The 19945-nt window shown below is 43.8% G+C and overlaps 3 protein-coding genes and 1 non-coding gene across 4 annotated transcripts; 2 read left to right on the top strand and 2 right to left on the bottom strand.

Moving 5' to 3' along the window:
* The first annotated feature begins 5023 nt into the window (after positions 1-5023).
* On the top strand, positions 5024-6116 carry LOC104583358 (heavy metal-associated isoprenylated plant protein 20). Its single transcript, XM_010235266.1, has 4 exons — positions 5024-5095; positions 5494-5568; positions 5656-5737; positions 5827-6116. Exons 1-4 carry the CDS (start codon positions 5024-5026, stop codon positions 6114-6116), a joined length of 519 nt encoding a protein of 172 aa, XP_010233568.1.
* Positions 6117-6205: 89 nt separating this feature from the next.
* TRNAI-AAU lies at positions 6206-6279 on the top strand. The gene has a single exon. It is a non-coding gene; the product is annotated as a tRNA-Ile (tRNA).
* A 638-nt stretch (positions 6280-6917) lies between these two features.
* LOC100824169 lies at positions 6918-10216 on the bottom strand. Its single transcript, XM_003564735.4, has 3 exons — positions 9703-10216; positions 9423-9446; positions 6918-7538 (listed from the first exon to the last, which is right to left on the bottom strand). The coding sequence occupies exons 1-3, from the start codon at positions 9923-9925 to the stop codon at positions 7222-7224; spliced, it is 564 nt and encodes a 187-aa protein (XP_003564783.1). The 5' UTR covers positions 9926-10216; the 3' UTR covers positions 6918-7221.
* A 492-nt stretch (positions 10217-10708) lies between these two features.
* LOC100824480 (gamma-tubulin complex component 2) lies at positions 10709-19212 on the bottom strand. The gene is made up of 19 exons (XM_010234354.3): positions 18841-19212; positions 18046-18180; positions 17829-17960; positions 16664-16747; positions 16467-16565; positions 16132-16223; positions 15743-15815; positions 15457-15609; positions 15260-15379; positions 15122-15175; positions 14717-14800; positions 14513-14587; positions 14293-14430; positions 14093-14218; positions 13904-14011; positions 13766-13828; positions 13618-13692; positions 11308-11501; positions 10709-11213 (listed from the first exon to the last, which is right to left on the bottom strand). The coding sequence occupies exons 1-19, from the start codon at positions 18880-18882 to the stop codon at positions 11087-11089; spliced, it is 1974 nt and encodes a 657-aa protein (XP_010232656.2). The 5' UTR covers positions 18883-19212; the 3' UTR covers positions 10709-11086.
* Positions 19213-19945: the final 733 nt, after the last annotated feature.

The following is a 19945-nucleotide window of genomic DNA, read 5'->3' on the forward strand; positions in this document are numbered from 1 at the left end:
TGTTCGAGCGATGTGTTTGATTTACTCTTAGTCGTACGATAACTTTAAAACAATCTATACCATAGGATTTCTGCTACTTTAATTAGTAAATTAGCTAACAACAGTCCTATCCAATCACCGAGATTCATGCAAAATTTATATAAGGACAAATGATGAGAAATATCTTAATTGGATGACGATGATCGTCGATTGGAAATAACTATTTCTAAGTCGACCGAGAAATAGACGTTACCTATTATTTACCATATAAATGCAGATACTTTGATAATGGTTTTAAACAGACATACTTCAGTGGATTTGGTAGATAGATGTAGCAATCGAAAAACGGTAGAACTACAGATGAATAGAGAATGAATTGACTACGCACCGACACCGCCGTTGATGCCACACTGGCCGGAGGGGTCACCATGAGTTGACGTGATTTCTTTGAGCCCGATTACCGATCTATCCTCCATGCAGGTGTCTACATCGCGTATAGCAGGCGTTGTATACTTCCAACAAAGAATCTCGCTCGATGCTAAGAAGCCTAGAAAGTATATATACGTTCAGGTTATCCTAGATCGATGGATTCGTTTTGGCATAGAGTCCGGCCGGGCACGCCGTAGAGTCCGGTTAGAGTTCTAATTACATCAATGCGTAGGTTTCCATATTTAGACAAATAAGTTGATTTATTCTTAGCCGTACGATAACTTTAAAACAATTTACACCGTAGATTTTCTGCTACTGTAATTAGATATTAGATCTTCTGTTAATAGTAGTTATTTGTGCCATGTCAGGTCAATTCATGCATGATCAGACCATCCTAAGATCGTTACTAGTTTGCGTTGTGATGACAAGCTAGTAATTAGCTAGCTAGTGCTGCTATATATTATGACACGAAGCCGAACGTTTGTACTTTCTTCTTCTTCTTCCAAAAGTTGTGATGTACATACACGTCCAGTCCAGTCACAGAATAGTCCAAGAATCGAGTCGATGCTTGCTCCACTCACTCCTATTCCGTCCATGAGATGAAATGGATATGGGGAGCACCACCTGCCTTATCTGTTCCTCCGCTCCCTTGGAAAAGTCAAGGCCAGAAATCAACATTCAGCTTCCCAAGGCGCTCGCTGGCTAGCTGGAGGCGCCACTGCCACGGCGATGATGCATCAGAAACCCGGATCGAGCCTCTCTGTCTCGTTGTGTTGCAAGTGGGCGAACACACGGAACACACACACACACTGCTAGTGTCGTTTTGATGCGCGAGTAAGATCGGATGGGTGCGTGCCGTTTGTGTGCGTCTTGTCGCGGGACGCTAGCTATACGTGTCCAGTACAGTGAGGCCAGCCCTGCTCGATCTACATCTGCCCGCTGATTGGCTCAACCGTGGGGCTAAGCTATCTGCATAGCATATGGGATCTTTTTCTGAGGTCCCCTTGCTTACGTTCTTTGTGGTGAAAAGAAGAGTTTTAGGAAGCGGATTCAGAGTTTGAGCAAGTAGGCTCACTTTTGTGCATGCATGCGAGTGTTCTGTACTTCTGTTTGATACTTTACACGTTTTATCGTTGGCGACCAGGGCGTGGAGCACTTCAATTTCGTAATGAAACTCGGGGCTCCGTGGCCCCTTTGATCAGAAAAAGAAAAAACCCGGAGGAGAGGAAGAAGAATTCGGTAAGGCGGTAAGCAATATATAAAACGATTGTTGATGATTAGCACATCCATCCGTACGTGTGTAAAATGGCAGTACTTGCAAGTGACCATCTCCCGCATTTCTGTGCGGATACCGACTCATGGTCCCGCAGATTGCTTGCCCTTGCCTGGCCCTGGCTCCAAATCGGGTGGACATCAATCAACTGTGCATGTCTGTGTCCGTTCGTGCCTGAGCCGCAGGCCCATGCACCATCAGTTATTCATCCATCAGTCCATGCTGCCAGTTAAAGGGATTTTTTTTAAGGAAAAGCAAATGGGGATTTGGCTTGGAAAGATCTCTCGCCAATAGCCTGATTTCCCCGTTACTACTGGCTTTCAGGAAGGTGGTGCACACCAGCAACTTCTGAATTACTTGCAGAGATGAGAGATCTATCTTCAGATATTAACGCGCAATTAGATCTAACTAAACATGAGTGAGCCAGTGAATAAATCCGCGGGGCCTTCAATTATGCAGGGGCAGTGGTGGGTGTCAAGGCAGCTAAGCCACAACCTACGATCGCAATCTGGAAATCCTGGAGGTGTCTGCTAATCGCAAGCTCATTCGATGAGCCCCATACTCTGCTGCTGCCGCTGTGCTATGTATCTACCTATCTCTCTTAAATTTCTCTGTTTGTTCTATATGAATGCTACTTAATAAACAAGCATACCTTACAAACTGTTTTTGTTCTGTATGTTTCAATTCTTTGTCGACTCTGATCGGCCCCGAGGGACAAGACCTTGGTTTGGGATCTTTATTTAGCAAATCTTTGGTCAGGGATATTAGCACGATATTGTCCATGCCGACACACTACAATACAAAGATATATCGTTTCTCCCTTGCCTAGAAACCAATATGCCATTATTTCAACTGATAAAAAAATCAATTTATACATATATGGGCGTGGAAATTACTCCCGGGAGCACGTAAAATAAATTAGTTTAAAGGGTAACATAAGTTCATGTTTTTGAAACTATTTTTTTCCAAGTGTTTCAACATTTGTACATGTATGTCTTTTGTGTGATTTTTGCACTATGGAAAAACAAATTCTGGTGCTCCAAACAAACAAATTTGAAGTACCAAACTGGCTTTTTAAGAGTGAGTATGACTCAATTGAGTTAGAAATAATTATTTCTCTATGAACAAGTTAGTCATAGGATCAAGATTTTCTCGTCACTTTTGCATTTGCAGTAATCCTGAAGTTTAATCAAATGGTCATCAACACTGTGACATAGAGATAGTTTTTCTCTGTCAACTTAAAAATAGCAAAACCATTTTTAACACATGACAGAAAATTTACTTCCCTTTTCAAGAAGAATGACACATACAAAGGACACGGACACTTACTTTGTGTACTTATTTTTTACACTTCGAGAACATTTTTTTCAACCGCGATCAAGTGCTCATGGGTGGAACTCTGAATTACTCCATCCCATACCGCATCATACTATGCAGAGGCCGGGAAAAATATCCTCCTTTAGGAAGAAGAAAAAAAATACCGCATCATACTATTGCTACTGCCTTTACAAGCGTTCAGTGAAAAAATACAATGTACAAACAGGCCAGTTAAAGCCGTAAACACTTATCTAGCGGCGGGAGCCTGCAACCACCCATGTGCTGACACGTAGCATTTTATACCATATCTCATTAAAGCATACCATATATCGTTGACTCATAGCATATACCAATACCATATACCATTGACTCATACCATATGTCATTGACCCACGCCACATACCAATGAAAATATAATAATGAAACAGGCCCGGCCGAACGCCACGTGGCAAACATGCAAAGCACTGGCATATATGACGGAGCCGTTAAAATCGCTGCTTACGGGGTAAAGCCCGCTGAAGTGACCTTCGATGGTTGGCTGGGTTCGCACTTGAAACCGTCGATAATGCGCGAGAGCTGCTACACGTACGATGGAATTCGTCCGACGAACTCATACGATAAGACTCACATTTGCACCGAGTCAGAACATGAGGCCATGGATTCACAACATTGTAAACCGTGCCTGTGTAGTCATACGCACGTCGTATGCAAGGCAATTTCGATAATGCGCCCATGATGCCGGAGGAGGAGGGAGAAGAAAATAAAATCAGAGATCGATTGTCGTTAATGCGCAATAATGCCATCAAATCTCCATGGGTTTAGATTCTACAACAACAAGGCAGCGGCACGTGACGCGCGCGGTGCTTGCCGGGATGCGCATCGATCGACCGACCCCGGGCCTGGCCTGTCGCCGACGACAGCGCCGCGTCCTGTTCGCGCGCGCACGGCGGCACGCGCATGTCGGAATGCGCACGCACCACCGCACGTGCCATGCGCCCCGGCCAGCCGTGGAGCCGTCGAAAACGACTGTTCAAACCGAGCTCCACGACAAAAGACCCTTGCTAGCCTCTCTCTCTCTCTCTCTCTGGAAGTCTGGATCGGCATTGGACAAGGGCGTGTACGCGCGTGCGCGCCTACTGGACGCGGAAATTAAACAAGTGGCCTTTGGCCCGGCGTCCCGTTCTGGCTAGTCGTTTGCAAGCGAAAGGGTCCCATATTTGGAATTGGAAGCTACTCCAGGCAACAATGATGCCGCGTAGCAAGTCTTGTGCGCGTGCAGTGCAGCCTAGCTATGGACGCACCAAATGATCATCAAAGCCGGCTCTCCCCAAGAGGCTTGCTCCCACGGTTGTTGCGACGACAGCCGCAGGAAATTCCAATTCCATCTCGCACTCGCACTCGCTGTCAACCGATCCATCCATCCCGCTCCTGCATTTAGATCTTTTTCTCCTTCGCTTGAAAGCACGAAAGGTCCCCCTGGCCTGATCCGTACGCGGATCAGTTGCATTGATTTGTCCGGCATCTTCGCCTAAATTGACCCGATGGTGTATTTAGGGGATAAGGTTTTAATGTCCTATTTAGGGGACCCGGGACGATTTCGATGGAGCCACGGGAACACCATGCTAGCTTTAAGTTTGGGGGATGTGTCCGGACAAACATGTCATTTTGTCCGTTTAGGAGATGCCATTGAGAGATGATTTTGGGATCAAAATGTCCATATCCACTAAATAGAACATTTGGGATAGCTTTGGGGGATGCCATTGGAGATGCTCTAATTACGGGATGCAAGGGAGTGTTCGACCCAGAAGACATGATCACATGAATAAAGTTCAGCTGATTCATATACGCAGACATGTGACACGTTTAGTTTCCCGCCTCCTCCGGCCTCCCCTTCCAAACACTCTCCTCGTTTGGATGGTGGTCGATGCGATTTCCCAAACAGGTCGATCGACCTCCGCCTTCCGGGACCTAAAGTGGGCAAAGCTTCGCCAACCTCTTCTTAATTCCCTACGTAGCTAGCGCGCCATGGCCGCCCCGCCCAAGAACAGCTTTGCAATCTTTCCTGCCGTCTTGATCTCAGCGTTCTATCTAGCTGGAGTACGTTAATTTGCCTAATTCCATCTTGCGTGCTTTCCTTTGAGGATAGATCAATTGCAGCGTTGGCTTCGAGGATCGTTCTGTGTGTCCTAGGCTCCTGATGCCGGGAGGAAGAGGTAGCACGCGGCAAACATGAACAGAGCAACCGGGGTCCGGGTAAGAAGAGCTTTCGCATGCATGTCAAACAAGCTCCACGTGCAGTGCGGTTGGGAATCATTTGTTTCTTTTCATTTCTCCGGTTAGCTAGAAAAGAACCCTTAATTTTCTTCTCGTAATCCTGGATCTTAAATAACCTCAAGGACCGCAGAACAAAGGTCGATGTTGTTTCTGTCCCGTACTGTATACCCTTCATTCAGAATCGCACATTGGCACTTATTACACGTTCCATATCTCTCTAGGGTGCTTTACTCGTCATAGAATTTCTCCAAGTTCCAGTAGGAGTCATGGAGGAAGAGAATGCTGCGCCTACGAATGTATGCACCCGAATGAATCATCTCATTTTTCGCATGGTCTTTCCAGCTTCATTCCCAATATACCTGCTTCCTTTTTTCCTTGTGCAGAGCATCACAGTAGACCTGAAAGTATACATGCACTGCGACGCCTGTGAAAGATCAGTACGCCGTACCATCAAGAAAATCGACAGTAATTACAAAACCCTGCCAAAAAAAAGTCCAATTCTACGCTAGTCTGTTCCTGAATGCACTTTTTGTTACCATTCATCCGTGACGTAGGCATCGAGACAGTGGAGGTGGACAGGGAGGAGAACAAGGTCAAGGTGACGGGGGATTTCGACACGGAGAAGGTGCTGAAGAAGATCAAGAAGACGACCGGGAAGAAGGCGGAGATATTGACCCCCGAGGAAATCGAGGAAGAAGAGCAAGAACCGGCTGTCGTTTGTGTTCCTTACGGCGGTCCGGTGCCAGACATGGATGATGTTCTCGATAACGAGTTCTTGAGGCCGGCACGATGGGACCTCTATTATTTCGATGATGAGAACACAGAAGCGTGTAGGATAATGTAACATATACTATGCAGCGAATTGATTAAGTAACCTGTAAAGTTGCAACTATTTATATACTAATATGTTTAATCTATGACGGTCTGACATTAGGCCTATTAGCTCAGCTGGTTAGAGCGTCGTGCTAATAACGCGAAGGTCACAGGTTCGAGACCTGTATGGGCCATTTTTTTAAAAAAATTCACGAAAATGACATAATATTCCCTCTTGTTCGTATCTTCTTGTTGGTAGTTTCCTGAACGGAGTTGACGTTCATATACTGGTCCGCAGTTAGCCTACTTGAACTGTAGCATCAACTAAATAGCATTACCTTTTAATTGATAGCAGGGGACGTGCAATTCTTCATTCGGTGCAAGCTTGCAATTATCCATGTGGAAGATAAGTAGGCAAGAATTCTCACCTTTGAAGGTGAGAATTAAAACACACATTTTTACATAACCGCCTGTATTTATCCCATGCCTGGTATTGTTTCTCATCTTTGAAGTTTGAACTGCACCTGCGTTTTAGATCCGATGTTCCACGTGGATCATTTGGAAGTTTGCGTTGGATACACCGTCTTGATAGCACTAAACACTAGCAGCAAAAATGTCCCAATGTCCCAAAAAGAACCATTACCCAACCTCTGAGGTACAGCGTTCTTTTGGTGTACACCATGAAAAATATAATGTTCCCTGAGAATGAATGGAAGATAAATAGGCAAGAATTCTCTCCGTGAGCAGAAAACTTTGAATGTGTAAATTTCATCCAGACCAGAGAATTGTCTTCAGATCCACATCCACAAGGAAAGCTTCAAGCTTGATACTGTAGCCAAAACTTCGGATGTGTAAATTTCATCCAGACCACAAATTGTCTTCAGATCCACATCCACAACACTAAATGGAATGTCTTAACATATGTTAAAATTTTGATATTGAGACAACGTATGCTAGTTACATTCGTAAGTAAGCTACATTGTCTAGAGTAACTATTCTTCATGGTACAACTCATAATACATAGGCAAACATTACACGTGGTCTGGGATCGGTATCAACACTGCTTGGTTTGGTAGCAAGATGTGCACCAAAAAGATCTTACCTGGAGAATAGAATTTACAGCAAGTTGTCAGCTATCATATAGCTGTGGCTCGAGAATCCTGCCAACCCAATTGGCGAGCTCGTCGTTCCCACAGTGCTGTCAGCTTCTTCTCCTTTGAGAGTGCTCCCTCAGACTTCTCCCTAGCTTCCTCGCAAGTCTCTGTGGCTGCGTTACACTTCTCTGCCTCTCGCTGGTATTGGGTAGCCTGCCTTTTTGCCTCGACAAGAGTGGCATTCATGTGATGGCTGTGCTCTTCGGCTACAATCTGCTGCAGCTTGAGTTCCTCGTTAAGGAGATCGACAAACTGCTTCTCCATCTCCTTGCTACGCTCAGGGTCATTTGTGCCGCAAGCTGCATAGTTCAATTCATATTTGTCTCCCCGGTCAGCATGATATCTTGATAACACCAGTAGTACCAAATAAATGCAAGCATGTGAGAAAAGGGAATTCAAAACAATAAATCAAGTTCTGGGCAATAGGTACTTGGGCACCAATGTTTTATACTACCCTGTTTCTGTTGATTATTTGTAATTGTACCGTGCAATTTTACCATCGAAACGATGAGAGTTGTATAGGTGAAAAGCCTTATGTGCAGGTGCAGTGTTAGATTCTTAAGTACTATTAGCAAACAACTATGGATAAAAGAAAAGGCCTACTTTGTGGACTCTCAGCAAGCTGCACGTCATGCCGGCAATCTTATACTTTGTCGGCTTAAGCCTGCCCTTGTTCCACATTAGTTGACTGGTTATCTTCCATCTTTCTTTAGTTTACCCCTATTTCCTTTGCCCCCAGGCATGTAATTTTTAACTTGTACCCTATGGTGTTTTGGTAAAAAAATATCAGTGCATGAGAGTTAAGGAGATCGACAAACTGCTTCTCCATCTCCTTGCTACGCTCAGGGTCATTTGTGCCGCAAGCTGCATAGTTCAATTCATATTTCCCCTCAGTCAGCATGATATCTTGTAAACAACAGTAGTACCAAATCAATGTAAGCATGTGAGAAAGGGAATTCAAAACGACAGCTCAAGCTCTGGGCATTAGGTACTTGGGCACCAATGTGTTGTACTACCCTGTTTCTGTTGATTATTTGTAGTTGTAACATGTAATTTACCACCAAAAGGATGAGGGTTATATAGGTGAAAGCCTTGTGTGCAGGTGCAGTGTTAGATTCTTAAGTGGTATTATCAAACAGCTTTTCATAAAAGAAAAGGCATACTTTTTCGACTCTGAGTAAGCTGCACGGCATGCCGGCGATCTTATACTTTGTAGGCTTAAGCCTGTCCTTGTTCCACATTCAGTTGACTGGTTATCTTACATATTTCTTTAGTTTACCCCTTTTTATTTTGCCCTCAGGCATGTACTCCCTCCGTTCCTAAATACTTGTCGCTGTTTTAGTGCAAACTTGTACTAAAACAGCGACAAGTATTTAGGAACGGAGGGAGAAATTTTTAACTTGTACCCTATGGTGTTTCAGTAACAAATATCAGTGCATGAGAGTGTCATCATCCCTCACTGGAAATAGTGGGAAGTAATCCATGTTTGGTTGCAAATTCTTAATGTGCTACAGGACAAACCCAACATGTCAATGGTATGTGCGAAAGGAGGTACTAATTTTGTACCTGAGCTTGCGAGTATATGGTAGTAAATGCCAACATATACTAATAACCATAGCATCATTAGCTTTCTTGTGCATTATTTAGGTATAAATAATACCTCAAAAACATCTGAATTGTGAGAAAAAACATAATAATGTGTTCAAGAGAAAAAAAACATAATAATAAAATGATTTGGCGAATCCATAGTGGGGTTGTTCAATGAGCTTCTTTTTAGGAGTACTTAACTGGCTACTATAGTTTAAAACAACAATATCAGTATAAAACAATCTGAGGATAAAGGATGAAACATGTATGCAGCATTTCACAAAGGGTATACTTATGTTTTGGCCACCATGTAGAACTTTGCCCTCTTAAGCACCAATTTATTCAAACATTTTGGTAACGAGATGTGAAGATTGACACTAGTAAAATAGCACGCGTGTTAATAAACCCCCGACGTATAAATTGTGTCCCAGGGTGATAAAACTCTGGAAAAATTGTAAGTTACAGGTGGAATTGTTCGGTCTCCCATGTGATGCCACTCTTGCAACAGATAAATGTTAAAAATCAACCAGTTAGGATGTGGGAACTGGATAATTCTGAAACTGAGGTTGATAGAACTATGAAGGAGGAGCACAAACCTGAAATTGAGAAGTTCATGAGCCCTGCAAAGCAAGGGAAATGTAAAATTCTGTCAGTTACAAACTCAATCCAATTAAAAGCATAGAAGTTGCCTATTGCTAGCAGAGTATTTTCAGTTCACCCACCCTCATAAGTAACTGCATTAATCTAGTTAGCACCTAGTTGTAAACAAAAGACCGGATATCCTTATCTAACGAATTGTGGATAGGATAGGCATCGGCGCAGATCGGAGCCGCGAGATCTAAAAAAGAGAGGGACGGGGTTAGACCGGACGCTCACCGGGGGCGATGGAGCGGAGGGAGAGGGGCGGCGGGCAGTCGCAGGTGCAGGGCGGGCAGGACGGGGAGGAGACGGCGGCCGCGGAGACGGAGGAGGAGAAGCCCTTCTTGTAGCGCCAGTAGAGCGCGGGCCCGGAGACGCCGAGCGCGGAGGCCACGGCCAGGATCACCAGGCACCAGCGCCCGCACACCGCCACCGCCGCGCGCCGCCCCGCGCCTGCCATCGCCCGCTCCGCGCGCGCGCTCGCGCAATGTGTCCGGGCGCCGTGCAAGTGCCCGCAGCGCCTGCCGGATGCTGTACCGTCGCCCGGGGGCGGGCGCGTGCTTGCGGTGATTTTCTCGTTGTTGATTTTGCTGTTGGGGGTAGTAGCCGATGGCGAGGGAAACGAGCAGAAGCAGTGGGTGGCCGCCTGGCCTGGTGCGGTGGTGGGGAGGGAGTGAGTGACTGGCCGAGTGGGGAGTGAGCTAACTGCGGGTGGTGGATCGGTCGTCGTCGGTGCGGGTGCCGGGTGGTGAAACGGGTCTGCGTGGAGATGAACCCAACGCCTTATATCCCCGTGGAGATGGTCTACGGGAATGTTAGGTAGCGAGCCAGCTTCCAGTGTCCTCACGGCGGGCGGCCCGCTGCGTTCGTCTTCGTCGGCGCAGACTCGATCCGTCGTCGTCCATGCCAACGGCGCCAGGATTCGTGTTTACCAGCGCGCTCCTCTTGTGCTGGGTCGGACCGTCGGAGTCCTCAGCCGCTAAGATCAACGATAAGGCCATGGTGGCGACCACTGGGTCGAAAGTCAAAATCAAGCGAGACAATCGAGGCCTCGAGGGAGCGAAAATGCAAGGCATCTCCACGGAGCAAAATTGAGCATAGTGTTGGTGATGCGCGATCTGTATTTTCATCCCCAGCTTCCCTGCACAAGAAAAGGCATGTCGGACTCTCATTTTTTTCTAAAGGTATGTTTGTACCAGGCGTCTACCCAATTTGGCCAAACACACAACAAGTAACATGCATGGAACAGGAACAAACAGATGGTTAATCCACATGTTTCAATCGGGCTCTCGAAGCTACAGGCTGGCTCTACATTGGTGGCTCACGTAACACAAGGTAATTTCCTGAGTTACAGAACACACAGCACGCGAGTGCTGAATCGTAGCAGATAAACACATCACCAAAAGGTAACAACGGGCCTACATAACCAACACACCATCTCCAACTAAAGCCTAACCAACCATCTATGATATATATCTCGTGGAAGCATGATATCAATTTTACAAATATTCAGCTCATCCACAAGATGACAAACACAAGATCAGTGCCATTGCCACACCGCTGAATCACACACGGACACGACCACAACAAGTCCATGGGAGCATGGGACGCACAAAACAACTCACTGATCAATCCCAACACCGAGAATGCACTGCGCAAGATGCGTTAAGTATGGCTCAGCCTGTGAACTCTTACTCAGCGTAGGAACAAGGCTTTGAAGCTCCGAATTGAATTCCGTCTCGAATTTCCTGCAGCAAAGAGGCCGAGATGGTGTTATACAACCCTGAATTCACAGGCTGATAAGACTTTTTTTGCAGATTCACTGAAATATCAGATGCTTACAGGATTGACTCTGACATCACAACGTTCTCAGATGCTAGTTTCAGTTGCTGGTCTCTGTGTTGTGATCTCTTGATCCTTGATCTTGACAACCCAGATTTTGGTGTTTTCTCAGGATTAGCAACATCAATGGATGGTATCAAAAGCTGGATGGACGTGGCATATTGGAGACATAAAGCTTTCAGCTTCTCAACTTTCTGCACGCGACAAATAAATGGTAAGTCTTAGACGAGCAAGACGCTGAATGGTGCCCACTCCAGAAACAAAAACAAGACCAGAGATAGCTATCTGTTCACATCAGAGTCAGCCCAACATACAGTTGACACTCCAAATGACGCACCTAGGTTGATTTTTATGAAATATATTTATAGTATCTTGGTTCGACACTGTAAATGTTGATTTTTTTTTTGCTATAAAGCTTGGTCAAACGGTAAAAGCTTTGACAGTCAACAAAAGTTATACGCCCTACATTTTGGAAGGGAGGAAGTAGATATTAAGAATATTTGTTTATTATGCAAATGGTTGTGGAACGAGAATACTGAGGATTTGTGGCATGATGTGATTCGAGCTAAATATGTAAAGAAACACCTTCTCTCTGTTCCCACTAATCTAGACAATCTCATTTTGGCAGGGTGTAATGCACAGTGCAGGTTAAGAATATTTTTGTGAACTCCTGCAGAAAACAGATAAGAAATGGAAAATGAACATGTTTTTTCGAAGAACATTGGATAGGGGATAGACTTCTGTGTGAAAAATTCCATAGGTTATATGGGATAATATCTACGCGGTTTATCTCTGTGGCCGAGGTGTCTGAATCTAATGGAAATGTATTAGCGTCCAAAGAACTTTTATGGAGAAGACTTTGTCAATGTGGAAGGATTAGTTGATCTGTGTAGTGACACTGTTTAAGTATGGAAAATGACAGATGCATTTGGAAACTGACCAGATCAGGAATTTTCTCAGTTAAATCTTTATACCTGTTCCTTAAGGATAAGCAAGTAGATGTTCCTTATACTCAGTTACTGAGAGTCAGGATACATTTGAAAGTAACAGCTTGTTTGGCACACATCAATTGGGCCTAGAATCCTGGAATTCATTTTGGATTCCAGAAACCATTTTGTTTGGTTGGCACGGAATTGGGTACAGGAATTCAATCTAAAATTCCATGGAAACACACTATAACTAACCCCAATTCCTCTCTAAAAGCAATCATTTCTCTAGAATTGTCTCTCACTCTACAAATCCATGTGGTAGACAAACATGATTTTTTTTAATCTGGATCTGGGATTCAAATTCAACCAAAAGAAATCCCACTCCGTCCGACCCATATTAGTTGTCCCACGACAAGTAATTCCGGCCGGAGGGAGTATTCAAATTTTGATTCCATTTCAATGAGGGATACCAAACGAACTGTAAGTGTTTTTGTGGTTGATGTGTAAGAACAGCATATTAAATTTTGTGTATCAATGGAGAGTATAGATCATCTTTCTTTCCAATGTCATGTGGCTTGCTTTTGTTGAAATGTGGTCTGCTGTACATTTGGTATCAGCAAGGCACCAAAATCTATGGAGCTTGGTAATAGCTGGATATCTAGCTTTAGAGGGAAACAAAAGGTTTACATTGGTGTTGGAATTGTGGATCTGATATAGAACATTTGGAAAGTTAAGAATCAACCCTACTTCCAGAATATATAGCTCTTAAGGATCCTACTGATTTTCTTTTCTCCACTTGTCATTGGCTGGACTACTGGGATGGGCTTCAGAAGGACACTCATCAGGGCAAAATGAAGATGGGGTCTTGCAAGCTAGCCGGAATTACGTCTGAAGTCTTCAGTGTTCGCTAATGGTGGAGACCAGTGACACTCTGGCTGGAAAATGGTTAAGTTCAGTAGATGTAGTAAGGGTATTAGAATGTTCGAAAGACTGGTTTTGCCTGTGGCTGTAAGTAATGTCTGTGCTTTGGGCTAATTCCTAGCTGCGAAGTGTTGGTGTGGTTTTTGAACTTACACACTGGTGAACCTTGTGGTAACTGTGATTTCATTAGTGAAATTGGGAGCTATGCTCCTTTCATCGGAAAAAAGATCCAGATGAATCATGAGTGCTCATAAATTAATCTGCCTAGTTCTGAAGTTAGCCATGGTTAGTTTTCAGCGTTTTCAGATCACGACGACAAGTGTGGCCATTAATATTCAACAGAAGCTCTTGTAAGTATAGTTTAAAGGAGTGAATAGAGTTACAGTTACTCATGCACATTACTTCTTCAAAAATTAAAATATAATGTTCTTTATTTTAACTAAAGAGCAAGAAGGCATACCACAAGGAGCTCAGGCAATAATAGCAAGCACTCCTTTAGACACTTCTGGAGAAAGAAGTCGTGGATCTGGATGACCTGCAATCAGCACAGCAGCTAAAGTAACACAATCTTTATTAGCAACACAATTACAAAAGAACATGGTTAAAACCTCGTCGATGCTCCTTGCAGTTTCGAGGCGGTCATGCATCAAATGCCAGTTTGGTTCAAGAACCTGGGGGGCCAAAAGAATAAGCTAGCAATTTTCCCACCTTTAGTAACAGCTCGTATGATCATATGGATGGTTTACCTCGAAAGTTAGATAATGTAGAAGGCTATTTACAAACTTGAGCATGCTGCGACACAGAATTGATGACCTCAGAATTGGTGTTCCTAGAATCTTCACAGACCGGAACCCCTGTTCGAGAGTTTTACACAAGTCAATGTAGTAAACAAAACAAAAAAAAAACTAAGTGGACAAAGAAAGATCCTGTCATACTTGTTGAATTTGCCATGCTGTACACAGTTGGCGACTAACATGTTTGCAGTGGAACAATAGCCGGAAAATCAATTGGTACTTTGTTAAAGCCTTCCTTGAAATTACAAGAGATAGTGGCCATTGAATCTGCAAGTCAGATATATCATTTCACTATCAGAAGGTAAGCGCAATGAGAAATCTTTTCAAAATACAAATAAAACCTTGTAGACAAGGCAGAACGTTTCCAAGCCAGTTAATGTCATGGGCTGATCAACATCAGCTGAAGCAAGCTTGTCTGAAGAATAAGCACAGTCCAAGTCTTTCAGGGTGGTCAGCTTATTAAGGAGGGAACTCCTTTCCTGTTCAACAGGAAATGTAATATGATGATCAACAGATAGAGTACAATTTGACTATATCACTAGACCCAGGTAATAGACTTACAACGCAACAAGTCAACTCTTCATGACTTGGATCTGAAGCAGCTGCTGTACTTCGCAAAGCAATGTCAACAAGGGACTGCCGCATACAAGGAATAAAGAAAGAATAGCACAACAACAAAGGAGAGTTAGCTTATCATGATAGGAGCTACTAAGATTCAGTTTTCACCGAGACAAAAAACAAAAGACAACATAGTGCGATATGAACCTGAAGTTTCTCAACAGATATGTCTTCTGGTTTCTTCGTAAGCTCCTCCCGAGCAATATCCATAAAATGAACCAAAAAATCACCCTGCAGAACTAAAGGAAACAAATTAGAGACTACTACAAGAAAAACAAATGTGGATGTTTAAAATGAAGTCAGGCAATATGACATTCACTTTCACTATTAGGGCATTTATGCAACAGAATATACATAATATGCAAAATCATAAAAGTCCAAAGTAGATGTATTTTAACACATTAACTATCAGTATTAGAGCACTTTAACAGACTTGGCGCGCATTTTATGCAAACTCATAAAACTACAGAGTAGATGTATATCACATGAAGTCAACAATACTGATATGTAGCAATAACCCAAACATACAAAAGCATAAAATTTTCTACGTACTTGGTCAAGAAGTAGATAGCGCTTCAGGGATCGCAGTTTACCAATGAGATCGTACTGTAAAATATATACGATAAAATTAGCAGGTGATCTTAGAAGAGAGTGGGATGCAATTGTAAATTAACTATGGACAGTGATTACCTTGTCTTTCATCAGAGTCAAGAGCTCACCACTTGCAAAATCATAAGCAGATTTGATGCATTCAAGATATTGGTGATTTGAACCAAAGCTTGTCAGCTTAGAATTTTCTGACAAGGAAACCTAATCAAGCATTTAATATAAGTGTGACCTTGTGAACACATATATAACATATGATACCTCAGAATAATCATGCATACCTGAACATTGTGCCCACATTCTCTCATAACATTAAGATACTTTCCTGTTGTCAGAATTGTGGCAGCAACATTATTGAGGAAGGTAGGGATGCCATCTTTAAGGCTGTACCTTTGCTGCCAATATTTGGCATCATAATCTTGAGTGAGGCTCTCCTATAAAAAATAAGACAAAGCAAGAAAGCAACTGGTTAACTTAAGAAGATGCCTGATATTTTTAGGTTTAGTACAGAGTACAGAGAATAATGGACATTTACGTAGGTCCAAGATTCTACCGGTCAATAAGTACCTTCTGCAGAGATTTGTTTTCAGCAATGAAGAATTCGCCATAAGGGTCATCAATAACACCCTCATACACCCACCTAAAATGAAAATCAGAAGCTTACTGAGCACAGCAAACACACTCAACATTAAGTTCAATAAGACAAACTACTCCCTCAGTTTCGTAATTCTTGACGCAGTTTTGTCTAGATACATCCGTATCTAGACGCGTTTTAGTGTGTAGATTTGCCCCTTTTTGAAAGAACTTGTGTCAAGAATTATGAAACTGAGGGAGTAACAAATATGGAACTTGTATCAACTTCAAATTAAATGTTTACATCTGATGAATAGCAAAACTGAGGAAGTGCCTCGGTCCTAAAAAGATGGACCACAAAGGTAGTTACGAACAATGACAACCTTTCTAACATCCTGAGGTATGCTGCACTTGCACATTCTGCCATCTTCTCTAATAAGGACCGAACAGCACTATCACCAGCCATCGCCTTTGCCTAGTTGAAGGATACAATGATTAAATTACATGTTGAAAAGTTTTCTCGAAAAAGTTGCATGTTGAAAGAGATAACCATGTGGACTAGACTAAACAAGCTATCAAAAAAATGAACATTAAGATATTAGTTACATATAAGCTGTTCTATCAATAGAAAACAAGTGGAGCTGACAAGGTCTGCTTGGCTCAGATTTAGCAAGGAAAAGGTATGGATCTCAGGGATATACTGCTTTCTGCTAAGTACCTGGCTTTGAAGTAGATTGAGTGTCGCAGAACCACTAGTATTATTGGAGATAGCCTTCTCTACCAGAACAGCCAATGCATTCAATGAACTCATCATCCGCTGCCAAAGGGACACGAGACTTACGGTGCTTAAAACAGTAACCAAACTAGGATGAATTCACAAATCATTAATAAAATACAGACAAAGAAAAAATATACCTGACAAAAGAACCATAAACCTTGAACAGAGAGCCTTCCAAGACGGAACTGGTGCTCCAGTTGAGCAACCATGGCCTGATAATCCTGTTAATTAAAAAAACTACAGTTATAACGTTGACCACGAAACACGGATATGGCTCAGAGCCGGCGTATCCGTATCAGATACTGCAGGGACAAAGGGATATGCCCGGATACTGCCCGATACGTATTTTGCCCTTATCGGATGACTTTTCAATTAAAAAAAATGAGGCATGAGGGATACTTCACCTACGTGTTCGATACGGGAAAGTGGGAAACGGAACAAAGCCCATACCCAATAGACACAGCAGCCGTAACAGACCTACCTCTCCATCTCGCACTGTCTCTCCCAGGCACCACCACCGTACTCATCCACGGGAGACGTGGAAGGAGGAGCCCGCTGCCCATCGCTCGCAGTCTACCGCCGCCACCGGTGCCCCTCCGGCATCTGTGAGACACGGAGTCTTCTTTGCCCTAAATCCCTAATCCCCTCTCCAGATTTCCCCTCTTCTCTGCTCCTTACTCTGTTCAGTGGAATGGTGGATTGATTTCTTCAGGGACATTGGAGGAGATACGTATGAGCTACTTGTTGGTGGTACGGATTTTCTCCAGCAAGCTGAGTTCTCGCTGATGAACCAGAACTGGAGGCTTTGTTGCATTGCATGATATGGGTGTGCTGGAAATTGAGGAGGATAATGAAGCAATGGAGGAGTAACTTATTTGTGCTACTGTAATCTGTGAACCTTAATTAGCTACTGTTATTATTCATTTATTTAATATATATACAAGCGTATCCCCGTATCTATGTTTCTTAAAAATTGACATATCGTGGTATCCCTGTATCGTGTCGCAGATACATATCAACGTATCCTTATTTCCTGCTACCAAGTTGACATAGAAGCACCAAACTTAGGCCGTCAGGCGCCAATATTGTCAGATACCTTTTCGTGAGAACAATGTAACAAGTTCGATGTTATCGGTGCAATGTTAGCATCAAAATAACCCATGCAAACACTTTCCACATCAGAATATAAAACCTGAACCCATGGTACAGTAAGCACTATATTACTTTACCTAGTTTTCCAAATATAAGAAAGTTTGTACACATGGCAAATCCAGATTCTCATTCCTAGGATAGGGATTGTACCAGGAGAAATGCCCTTAGAGCTGCAGCAAGAGCATGGTTGACCAAACCATTCTTGAAATGTGATCTGGACTCCACAAACTGGCTCACTAACACAAAATCCTCACATAAGGGGAAAATTCGGCGAGTCAACTCCTGCAAGAGCAAGATCAGCCAAAAACCAATATCCTCTATGTTTTGATATGTATTAGTCATTTGACTGTAAAACCTGTCAGGCTACCTGGAGTGCAAGGTCCATTGAAGAATCAATCTGGAAGACAACATAGCCATCCTTTCCACGTACTCTCTTAATTGAAATGTATCTTCCCTCAATACCCGCCAGAGCTGATAGCAAATCATCAATAACTAAGAGCTCCTGCATTTCCGTTAGAGCAGTTAGATCTAATGAACATCTTATGCTTTGCATTTTGGTTTGTGAAAGCTCCACTACTTAGCATTTTAAAAACTGAAAATAGTCAAATACAGATATTAAGTCTCACGAATGGCTCTTTTTGGAAATGGGTCAAAAAATTCAACTATGTTCAGTGGAACTATCGCAGTGAGTGCATAATTTCACAAAGCACCAACAACCTTTGTGTTCCAATTGCAAAACTGCAACCACATTCGACTAGAAGTCGGATATTTGTGAAATGGGGCATCTCAAACTATTTTCACCGCTCAATTGGACATACAGACAGAAAAAAAAAAGAGCTAATGTCTATGTAAGTATCATTACATTAGTGGGGAGAAAACGCACATATTTACTTGACTCAGAAAGTAGACAATCTAAAAAACAAAATCATGTACTCCAATCACATTCCCACACTTCGGCTACAATCTCAAACTGCGATCAAACAAATATTTACAGTTCCAAGTATAGTACTATCAAACAAGAAACACAAAAGACAGCTCCTAACCACTGAACTGGAACTCAGAGCCCAAAACCCAAACCCTAGCCCCAGCTCACTCGAAAACTAAGTAAAGTCAAGCTCAATCCTGCCTGCAGAACAATCCTCGAAACCCAAATTACGCTTACCTGCACGGAAACGGCATACGATCCGAGGACACTCCCAGCCATGGGCGGAGGACCCAGTAGGGCAAGGTAGGGTGGCTGCCCTAACTTGATTTTTGCCTCAGTTACGGATTCGGGAAGATTATGAAACGGGGAGCTAAAGGGCGGAATCCGTTCGTGGTGTGATGGGAGGAGAAACGGTCGGGAGCGAGAGAATCGAAGGGGAGATCAACTTGCGGTGGAGGCGCTCGAACGAGGAGGAAGACGATGGGCGCTCGGCAGCGTGATGGGTGGCGGCGCTCGGCCGAAGAGGAAGAAGATCCAGGAGCGAGGGGACTGGGTCGCTCGGCAGAGGGAGGGAGGGGCCGAGGGGTATAGTAGCCCACTACCGACGAGTCAGACGGGCAGAGGGAGAAAGCAGTAAACTAGCTCGCTTACACAGTTACTCCTGTACCTGGCATTTCTCGGGCCGGGCCGGTTTCGGGCCGGGCTTATGAAAGCCCGACCTTCAAATACGAAGCCCGATTTTTTCTGAAAACTTAACCTGAACCCGGCCCGAGCAAAAGCCTGAAAGCCCGAGGCCCGGCCATTGACATAACCTGCAACAGAATTGGCATACTCATGCACAAAAATGATACTAAATCAGATACAAAAATTGTATAGATCTCAAGTAATCACAGATTTTTGCCAGCGTCAATATACATCTCAGACTAGCAACAGTATACATTTTGCAATGGAGAAGAACACGAAGGTACAGATCTGGGTATACATCTCAGTTTCCTACTGGCGAGATGGCACAGACTATAGTATAGCACAGACGTGGGCTTCGTCGTATGGCTTCAAATCTTCAGCAGTCAGCACCTGAGGCGGGCGACACTGTCGAGATAGCATGGATGCGGTAGGGAAGACGTCGCCCTCAAGCTTAAGTACGGGAGGCCCGCCGGCGCGGAGTAGGGGATGGGAGGCCGGCGTTGGTGTTGGCGCGCGAATGGAGGAGGAAGGGGACGGCTGTGGCGGCGCCGAGCCATCGGACGAGAGGAAGGGGGCGTGGATGCGCAGCCAGGGAGGGGATCTCAGCGGGAGCTACGGAGGATTGAATCTAGGGTTCACCGGTTCGGGAGATTTACTG

Source organism: Brachypodium distachyon, chromosome 2, assembly GCF_000005505.3.
Source record: "Brachypodium distachyon strain Bd21 chromosome 2, Brachypodium_distachyon_v3.0, whole genome shotgun sequence".
Lineage (NCBI taxonomy): Eukaryota > Viridiplantae > Streptophyta > Magnoliopsida > Poales > Poaceae > Brachypodium > Brachypodium distachyon.

Bases quoted from the DNA above. Each gene is read 5' to 3' on its own strand.
- LOC104583358 (XM_010235266.1), top strand. From the start codon at position 5,024: ATGGCCGCCCCGCCCAAGAACAGCTTTGCAATCTTTCCTGCCGTCTTG. The intron at 5,096-5,493 runs GTACGTTAATTT...ATATCTCTCTAG, and splicing joins CAGCGTTCTATCTAGCTGGA to GGTGCTTTACTCGTCATAGA. The intron at 5,569-5,655 runs GTATGCACCCGA...TTCCTTGTGCAG, and splicing joins AGAATGCTGCGCCTACGAAT to AGCATCACAGTAGACCTGAA.
- LOC100824169 (XM_003564735.4), bottom strand. From the start codon at position 9,925: ATGGCAGGCGCGGGGCGGCGCGCGGCGGTGGCGGTGTGCGGGCGCTGG. The intron at 9,447-9,702 runs GTGAGCGTCCGG...CTTGCTTTGCAG, and splicing joins CCTCCGCTCCATCGCCCCCG to GGCTCATGAACTTCTCAATT. The intron at 7,539-9,422 runs GTTTGTGCTCCT...TGAACTATGCAG, and splicing joins CATGAACTTCTCAATTTCAG to CTTGCGGCACAAATGACCCT.
- LOC100824480 (XM_010234354.3), bottom strand. From the start codon at position 18,882: ATGGCTGGGAGTGTCCTCGGATCGTATGCCGTTTCCGTGCAG. The intron at 15,816-16,131 runs GTTGTCATTGTT...TTTTCATTTTAG, and splicing joins TACCTCAGGATGTTAGAAAG to GTGGGTGTATGAGGGTGTTA. The intron at 13,693-13,765 runs GTTTTAACCATG...TGCTGATTGCAG, and splicing joins CTGCAAGGAGCATCGACGAG to GTCATCCAGATCCACGACTT.